The sequence below is a fragment of the Limulus polyphemus genome, unplaced genomic scaffold, assembly GCF_000517525.1.
Source record: "Limulus polyphemus unplaced genomic scaffold, Limulus_polyphemus-2.1.2 Scaffold618, whole genome shotgun sequence".
Lineage (NCBI taxonomy): Eukaryota > Metazoa > Arthropoda > Merostomata > Xiphosura > Limulidae > Limulus > Limulus polyphemus.
The window spans coordinates 19,942-30,372 of NW_013666228.1; the positions used below are offsets into that span (position 1 = coordinate 19,942).

Genomic DNA, 10,431 nt, shown 5'->3' on the forward strand with positions numbered 1-10,431 from the left:
TATGGACTTATGACTGAACTAAATTTCCTATGCTGGCCGAACCTCGTGAGATATTGGGATTATGGAAGAAATTATGGTTAACAGCCAGGGTAAGACCCCCCCCCCAAAAAAAAAAAGAGTACATGTATATATAATTAACTTTGATGTTTAGCTACTCATCATTTTTATTTTGCATAAGAAGTTGCGTAAATATTTGTATTTTTTATGATATTCTTGAGTATAACTACAAATAACTTAACACATTTTCCATGAAATATTATTAATTTAAAAACGTCTCTTCTTTAATGTATTTTGCCTCTCATTTCTTCCCCTACAGGTCTTTATTTTGTTACCAAAGTTCCATCCCCTAGTGGGCAGTTATGTTCTAACTCGTGTGTTCCTCGTGGATTTTTTAAAAATATTTTTGCTTTGCTCCACACACACATATAAGAGTTTCACATAAAGTCTCTATATTTGTTGGATTATAATATCGCCATCTCTTGAGGCATATAATAACCATAACTTAAAAGATCACAAAGAGTACAGAAATAGCCGTATTGTTTAACCAGCTTCAGAAAAGCGTAATTTATAACGATTCGGAGCATAGCTCGATGGTCAGTGCGTGTGTAAAAGAATTCGTTTACAATGAAATGAGAGATTAAGTTATATGAAAAACAACTAAATTTGGGGCGTATTTATGACGAGTTTTGATAGAAGTAGTCATATATGTTCGGGAACACATTCGCTAAATATTGTAGTAATGATGAATGGCTTCAGTTCCACAGTAAGCACACGAACAAGACGTCCATTAGTGGTTGTGTTCCCAAAAACTGAATTGATTCTATGTAAGATAATTTGCTCAACAACTTAGCAAATATAGAATCCATTTTTTCAAAGTAATATTTTCTTTTAAGTCAGGTCAACACATATGAAATTTCATTCTAATACTTCTCTAATATAAGCTTTTAAAAATAATGAAGAAATGTTTCTTTATGAAAAGTCATATTTCCCTAGTTTCCATCTTGTTTACTTGCCCATCTTTCTGCTTCCATTTAGAGACATCATTTTTGTGTAATATGCCTCTACTTGTATATAGTCAGTAGTAGAGTATCGTACATTACACAATAATGAGATATCTGAGTTTTACACACATTTTATATTTCAAATGTTTGGTTGAGTTAACTATAAAGTGAATAGTCAAAGTTCACCTCGATTTGTTACTTGTCTAGAGCTTGAAGAAGTACGCCAAGCAAACGATCACTTCCTGGAGGTTAGGAGTAGAGCCACGTGCAAAATACCCCGGCCTCAGGTAGTTCGGGTGAAAGATATATTTCCTGATTCCTCCAAGCAGTACGTTCCTCGCTGTACCATACTTCATCGTTGTTCAGATCAGACTGGCTGTTGTGATGATGACCTACATAAGTGTGGTCCTCTACAGGTTCAAGAGGTCACCTTGTACTTCTACGTAAGGCTTTGAAAGTTATACTATTTATCTTTACTGAATTATTAGGATCTAATGTCCTAATTATAATTGTAAATATAAAGGCTTAATCAAATCCTATCTGATTTTCTCACCTTGTTAATCTCTATTAACAAAGGGTATTGTATTTTGCGCTTCATGCTGATAAAGTAAACAAAAAACCCAGTGTTGTGTTTATAACAGTTTCCACCTACTTCTTCACATTTTTCAATATTTCACACTTAGTAACTCAATCCGATAAATATCCTTTAATGTTTAAAGGGCGATGTACATTACGTGTCTTCAAGCCGTCCATTTAAGTCGACATAAATAATTAATATTTGTTTGTAATTAAGCACAAAGCTACACAATGGGCTATTTGTCTCTGCCCACCACGGATATCGAAACACAGTTTCTAGCGTTGTAAGTCCGCAGACATACCGCTGTGCCACTGGGGGGCATAATTAATATTAACTTAAGATCAAAGTAAGCTACCAACATACTTTATAACTAAACACCAATCTACGGACTTACAACGCTAAAAACCGGGTTTCGACACCCGTGGTGGCCAGAGCACAGATAGCCTATTGTGTAGCTTTGTGTTTAACTTCAAACAAACAAAGCTGAATGAGTAATTTTTTCAGTACTTAAATTCAGTCATTCACAGATAAATTTATGCATTTGTAAGTGCGTAAGTCATGTAACATTACATCTAATACTCGACTTTTACGTTTTCTATAACAATAAACGGACTTATCAAAATTTAAACCTACACTTCTGTATTGAATCTCATTCATAGATGATAGGGAATTTATTATAGTTAGTGTATGAATCGAAAAACAACAACAAAATTTTGAACTTCTAAGTTAGCGCATCATTAAGAACCTTCATAGAATTTGTATTGTCGTTCTGAATATTATTTTTTATATTTCTTGTGTTTTCGTAGTGAAACATTAGTTTCGTGTCAATTCAAAACCAGTAAGACATCTCCAAAGCATACTTTTGAATGGTTCCGTTGTAACTTGTTCTTTGTGTCTAAGATAAGGTACAAGTTTGAGGCCACACGAATTTCACCTGTCTTGACATCGCGTGGGTTTCCTTAAGGTTCGGGTCATCTTGGTAGGGGTCTTCCTTCTCTTGAAGGATGTTTGAATTATCTATATTGTAATATTACAGGATATCTCTTGAAGAAAAACGTAGAGCAGTTTACTTCATCAAGCACAGTTTCATGAACATAAAACTGATGTGCATAAAATACACTTAATAGTAACCTGAAGGTCATAATTATGTTTCATGAAAAAAAAAAAGTGTCCAATAAATTAACATGCGATTCTATATAAATAACAGTTTTCTGTTGGTTCTTTAACCAAGAAAAAGCAGTTTCTATTCCTAATAGCGGGAATGTACTGTCTTCTCCAAATGTAGCATTGCGATTTTTTTTCTACCTTTATTGTATTTTAAAGGCCAAAATTACTAAAATGTTTGTAATATTTAGTTGATTGTAATCATGCGCACAGCAGTCATTTTCAAAACTCCTGTGTTATCAATAAAATTTGACAATAGTTTAAGGGTTTGTTTTGAATTTCGCGCAAAGCTACTCGAAAGCTATCTGCGCTAGCCGTCCCTAATTTAGCATCGATAGACTAGAAGGAAGGCAACTATTCAACACACCCCACTGCCAACTCTTAGCCTACTTTTTTACTAACGAATAGTTGGATTGACAATCACATTATAACACTCCCACTGCTGAAAGGGCGAGCATGTTTGGTGACGAGGATTTGAACCCTCGACCCGTAGTTTACGAGTCGAAAGCACTAACCACCAGGCCATGTTCGTTTAAGGGAAACTGTTTTCAAAAACTGTTAAAATTAATGTTATTTTGACGCTAGTTAAATACTAATAATTTTTAGAAAAGGCCCTGTTGTTCTTTATGTCAGTTTTAATTTTTTTAAATACTTTTTAAGATATGAAATTAAAACATTTGTTTAGCATAAATCTGGTTGGAACTGCTGATATATATATATATCGTATTATTGGTATTTCTTATTTATTTAGGTCTGACATGGCCAGGTGGTTAGGGGCGCACGACTCGCAATCTGCAAGTCGCGGGTTCGAATCCCCGTCACACCAAACATGCTCGCCATTTCAGCCGTGGGGGCGTTATAATGTGACGGTCAATCCCACTATTTGTTGGTAGGAGAGTAGCCCAAGAGTTGGCGGTGGGTGATGATGAGTAGCTGCCTTCTCTCTAGTCCTACACTGCTAAATTAGAGACGGCTAGCGTAAATAGCCCTCGTGTAGCTTTGCGCGAAATCTATAACAAACAAACAAACAATATTATTTATTTAAGCAGCAACTTTCCCATTAATTTGTTCTAACTGAGCATGTTTGTTTTTACCATGATGTCGTGAACTAAATGTTCCTAAAAAGCAATTAGAGTTACAATATACTTTATTAAACTTTATTTTTATCAACACCTTGTTGAATATACAAAAAGCATAGATTGAAATATGTTTAGGATTATATAATTAAAATACATTGGTTCATTTTTGTAGCTTCTAAACACATTTGGTTTCTTATTCTACTATTGTTTTCGTAACACATCAAACCACTAAGAAAAAAGCTCGTTGACACTGGTAAAATGAGTCATGTTTGGTATATTTCCTCACCTAAAGAAAACTATAATTTCCAGACAGAAAAAAAATCATGTCTCATTGATATTGACTGTATTAGACGATGGACTTCGGAAGGTATTTATGCCAATCGTCAAAGAAAACTGTGGTTCATCTTCAATAAAGTTCTTTTGTGTACAAACAAGAGGAAATCCTTAATAGCCGCGGGACTAGAAATCCTTTAATGCAGGACTAATCTATGAGACCCTTTTCCCCACTTTTTATTAGCTATATTTTTGTGCGCCAGCAATACCAAGCGTGGGGCGCACGTATACCCGATTTGCTTTTATTACTCATCATGATCTTTAATAGCCTACCCTCAACTTGAAATTCCTTTAGGCAGGATTAAAGTAAATTAATCTATGAGACCTTGGGCGTGGTCAGATACATTAATCGAAGGGTATGAATCTCCTGAGTCCACAACTGTAATTAGATCTCATATCGGTCAAAAGGTGACGGAGCTATGAGATAAAAGTTTGTACTTTAAAATAACAACAAAACTCCAGAGTCATTCTATGAGCCGCTGTACCGCTGCTAAAAAATCGACAAAAATATTCTGAAAAAAACAAACTCGGTTACGAAAACTAAACATACGAAGATAGAAAACAAAGGACTGAGTACCTTATATTAAAATGATTATGAATAAACAAACCAACAAGTCACGTGACAACACAGCCGGTATAAAGTCATGGTGGAACCGAATGGATCAGAACTATGTTTTGACATTGTTTGGCGTTAGTAAGTAGTGTAATGTGACCGAAAATTTACCATTTTTGAGAAGAGTATGTAACAGGCCTTTACGATGCAAAATATTCATATACTCATATCACAGAGATGCCCTCAGATCGGGCATTTATCATTTCAAAGATGGGGATATCCCTTGTACTTCGTGGCTTTGGAAGGCAAAAGAATATGGCTCAATGCAGGGCACCAGAACCATTTAGAAAGAAACCTGCAGCAACTCGTACACGTCCATGGTAAGGAAAGTGCGTCGTTTTGTAACAAGTGAGAATACTTGAGTGTAAAGGTTAGTGGCAAAAGGCGTCCACCTATCTCACATAACAGTGTCCAATGCAATCAATAAGAATTTTCGTCAGGAAAAGTGACACAGGTCACGTGCATACAAGCTGCTTCCATGACATATATTTTCAATTGTAGTACACCTCAAGCGACTAGAAAATGAAATGGGTATTCATGTTGTTATATAGGAAGACATATTGGTAAAATCACCGGATTCAGCAAATATAGAGTTCTGTGTGTTCTAACTCTTGAAACAGGTGCTTGGAAATATTTTTTCTCGAACACTAAATGTATGGCTTATGTGTGTACGCTAAAATAAGTTTCCATACAGTAATACACATACACACACATATGTATATGTATCGTGAAATGTATTTAATCATTCAGGCTACTTCTGTAGTATGAAGACATAATAGATGTCTTCTATCCTTTTATTTTCCCGCACACAAGTGTATGTAGGCTTAAAATAGAACATTGGGCAATAAAGTGGCTAAGTTATTTTTGCTCTAGTTGCTTAATGTTTTAGGTCATTCACCTGAGGTATCACGTGCATTTTATCATGGGACAGATAAAGTACATTATACTATGAAATAGCTGACGAAATATTTATACTGGCAAGTCAGGCGATATCACGAGGAATGACCACCAGTGATGTAAGTGGCACACGCATCCTGATAAGAATTACACTATGATGTTGAGTATATAATACTGTGTTGTTGTTTTTCTAAGTTTGAAAGATATTTCCTCAATACTTCCAAAAATTTTTAAACTACACATTCGTTAGAGTTCTCCATTAATACATTCATTTTGATTGTGTTCTGAGGTCGAACTCCTGTTATCTTGTAGATGCCATCCAATTACATTTAGAAGAAATCAATGAACTTGAGAATAGTACAGTGTTCTTCTTGAATCTTGCATTATTAGGTTTAATTAGGGAAGATTACTGTCAGAGGGAGTAGTCAGGTCTCAAAAAAGTCCTCTCATAGGTGTCAGGCTTGCAAAGGCCCATAAATATGACTAAGAGTTGTCATTATGATATGAGGGCTAGTAAGTCCAAGACTGAATGGGTAGTCGTCTTTACAGAACTCCAAAGCCTTCTCTGACCAGTGTAACCTACATCCAGCTATGCTCGTGGCACTTGAAACCAGCAAAAAAGAGACTGACGATGCTGAAAGTGGAGAATGCCCATCAACCTGAGCTGTTGTGGCAACAGGTGTGACACTCTGCGTCATCTGTTCAAGATAGTGATCCATGTGGTGTTCATGGGCCTCTCCATTATGGGTGGTATACAGCTAGGACAACCATGGATCATGGAGAGACCTGAGATTGTACAGAAGCAACAAATACGTTCCCCCAAATAACTAATTGCTCTGCCATCCAGGACCAGAGACCTAATGTTTATATGAGTGTAGGAGCCTCTAAGTGTGTCCTCTGCATTGAATTCTCAGATTTCAGATGTCTCAGCTTTATGTTGACTGAGAATTTGTGGAAGGGAAGTTTATGCTGAAAACAATTGTACCCATGGATGAGCCTAAATAGATCTCTCCCTGTATTTCAAGGCTTGGCTAAATATAACTTGAACTAATTTCTGGATAAGTTCAACCATGTCACTGTTTGGAAAGGATAGAAAGTGCAATACTTGCTTTTTAGCTTGGATGATCCAGTTGAACGCTTGAGTGAGGAGAAATCCATGGGCTAGTATGCAGTTGTCATTGAGTTGCACCAATGTTTCTATCTGGTGAAAAACAGAGCTATCTATCAGATCAAGTTCATGGCTCAAAAGAGGTGTCTCGCTATATGCTAGGATACTTATGTAGGCTAACTATTCCATTTGCAAGGATGACATACCTTTGGCAGATTGCAAGGATATCCTCATCGGTGTTTGCTGAGAAGATACCTAATTAACCGATAAGACACCACATGGTAGCAGAGACATTTTCACCTTGATGAAAGCAGTTTCTGTAGTAGCTTCCCATAAGTCACAAGAGAGAAAGTGAATTGTGAAGGCTGTACTTTGTAGAGAGTGCTTTACTGAGAGCAAACCAGTAGCTAACACATTCTGACACTTTGCAATAACACCAGTGAATACCAGTGAGTTGTCAGGGGGTCTTGCTTTTTTATGGTGTTTGTGTCACAGCCAATGCCACTGATGCCTTCCCAACCAGACATTCCTTCTTATTGGAGGACCAAAATATCTGAGTGTGGGCAATTGGATCACTTTAAAGTGAACTGCCCATGTTTTACTTCATAGCAAAGTAGGTGAGGCTACTAGCTTAGTCAACCTCCATAGAAGATGCAGAAGGTCGTAAGCAAGCTTTATCTGCTGCTGTTCCAGCTATGTTTTACATAGAGCAGGCTACATCTTCTTGATCAGTGCACGAGTAATTCAATTGGATTATAAATTTTAAAATTAGAGGTGGCTAAGGGCAGCCTGAAAGCAAAGAGGAGAGAAAATATGGAGAAAGAAGGCATTCTAGATGTTTTTTACCGATGTTATTTAACTCTAATAAAGTACATAAAATTTTACAAAGTGTTTATGCATATAAATGTAATTAAGTTTAACACTTAATGTTGGCCAAGGAAGTTGATAAGTTCAATTTTTCCTAATTACTTATTGTTCTAAGTCATTCCCTTATAGTGTCACTTGCACTTACTTTTCAGTAAAGTAAATTATGGAGTATCTTATTGGCAGGTCAACTGATACCTTGAGGTAAAACATCAATTATATTTTGAAGGATACCACCAACAATGACGTAGGTAGCACATGAGCCCTGAGAAGGATGGTACTATAGTTTGGTGCATATAATGCTGTTTTCCCAGTCTGGAACAGATTTTAATCATCTATCAATAGATATTAGATTGCAGAACCACCCCAATAAAGCCTGTCCTGTTCTGTTTTAAAAATATATAAAGATTGTCTTAACCTTGTTTTTAAATTGTATCTAGTCTTTTTTTTCACAATTTATTCTGAGTTAGAGAACTCCATTTACCTTCGTAAAACATTTTTGTCGAACTTCCTGTTATATAGCTGATCTTACTCAAAAGCCTCCCAGTGGCACAGTGGTATGACTGCGGAATTACAACGTTAGAATCCTGGTTTCGATACCCATGGTGGCCGGAGCACAAATAGCCAATTTCGTAGCTTTGAGCTTAATTACAAACAAACAATCTTATCAGAATATTCTTAGGAGAAAAGAGTGAATCTGAAAATACCACATAACTTTATCATAAAAATCCGAATCAACCTTTTCTTTCCATTCATACACTCAGAAGGTTTTGGGCTCTTAACATTCAGAACACATTGTATTAGTTTTCACAAAAGTCAAAATTTAAACCTAACTTCTTGATAACCAATACGACAGTACGATAAAAATAATTCTAGAAAGCCAATGTTTGTGATTTATAAACATTTTTATATAGATACAAATACAGATTTTATGTAGATGTTTATATTATGCATTGATGACAAAGGATAATTCTTCATGTAAATGGAGGAATTACTGGTAATATTTTCAAGGACACTAAATTCATAGAAATAGCTCTAAGTTGTTACTTAGATATATTATACATAGAATGCACAATGAATATGCTTGTATTATTTTAGATATATTATCAAACAGCTAATAAACTGTTTTGAGTCCCATCAAATATAAAGCTCTGAAAAGGAGTGGTGTTGACTTTGGAACGATTATATCTGAGCCTTTCAGGATCACTACTAATTGAGTAGTTTTGTTCTATAAAAGAAGTACGAAAATTAATCTATAATACTATGTTATCGTGTTCAGGGTGAGAAGTGCAAAAACGAAAAGGAAGAGAAAGATAGCTTTGTAACAAGGAAATTTTGTACAGTGTATGTACAATTTGTGCAATCCACTTAAAATGGTATCACACGATTTTGTGTCTTTGGATAGGTGCACTTTAAATGTTTCGTCATCATAGACAGTACAACCGATTCGCAAAACCAAAATGGCTACTAGAAAGCTTTGCGTGTGTTAATAATATATAATTTTTATAGTGCAACGCTAATATAAAATTTTTATAGTATAACACGCGTGTAAGAGGCCAATCTGCTCTATCCACCCACACATAATGAGTTTTGAAGATCGCGACTTCCTGGATGAAACAAGCTAATATACTGGACAAACTTTCACGAATTTCTTTATGCGTGGTGTGTCTAAGCACGTACACCACATTCACTTCATGATTTTAAGAGATGTTATAACACCATATACTCTGTAACATACATAGCAAGAAGTAGCTTATCTAAGTCGTGATGTGACGAATATGTTACTCATCTCTCTGGACACAGTTGATGGCCGTCGGACATTTACACGTGATATCATAGCGTTTTAAGAATTAGGACATACTTTCTGTACGACGTGAAAAACGTTATAATAAAGCTGCAAACACCATTTACAGAGTTGTTAAAAAACAAGTACTAGCTCTGAGGTTAATCCTTTATCTCAAGTGATAGAGCCCTCCCTCGTGAGATGTGTCACGTTTGATCTTTGGAGATGCAAGAACAGGACTGTACAAAAGGCACTGAAAATTCTGTTTAAAAGATGTCTCCAAAAGTCAATAATGATATGAAAAATAATAGCTACAAACAATTTTCTGAAAATGATTAATCACAATCACGATTGTAAATGTAATTAGAAAAATAGCGTGAAAAGCATGCACAGAGAGAATATCTTGGTTGTGGATGTCATTTGGCCATGTAATTATTTATACTTTTTTTACTTTTCCACCAGCTAACATTTATTCATTAAAAGCTTGGTGACTGCGTTTGTTTGTTTATCTTAACCTTATCATGTATTCCTTACTTGATGCAATCGTTTGTCAGAAAGGAAACGAGACTAAGTCGGGACATTAAAATGCTGTTACTGTCGAAAGTTTTATCGTCATCACTTTTTAGCGTGTTTTCGAATGAAATAGCAAAACTGATCATAGTTTACAAACCTCATTCATAACTGTCCGAAATGCTTCTGTGATTTTATCTGTCCACGTGATTGAAAGAACAACCGTAGATTGCATCTTGTTACAACATACACATGTTCTGGAGCGTCATCATGCTCTATCTGATGACCGTGCATCCTGACAATAGACTTGCAGCGTAGTTTCTATTGCAAAAGATTCCGTCATAAAGCTCTCATGTCTAAAGCTGACCATCCTTCCCTGCATAATTTATATCGGATGTAGTTGTCACGTGACTTGCTGATTTGCATATTTAATGTCATTGTAATATGTAATATGAGCATATTTAACTAGGAACATAAATAACACTAAAATCATCTATGAATG

At 35.6% G+C, this 10,431-nt stretch overlaps 1 protein-coding gene across 1 annotated transcript in view; it reads left to right on the forward strand.

Moving 5' to 3' along the window:
* The window catches only part of LOC106459492, a 46,819-nt gene that overhangs the window by 14,549 nt on the left and 21,839 nt on the right, over nucleotides 1-10,431 (forward strand). Inside the window, exon 3 of the mRNA XM_022385996.1 lies at nucleotides 1,209-1,444. Within this exon, the coding sequence (XP_022241704.1) occupies nucleotides 1,209-1,444 (236 nt within the window). The remainder of the gene's footprint in view (nucleotides 1-1,208; nucleotides 1,445-10,431) is intronic.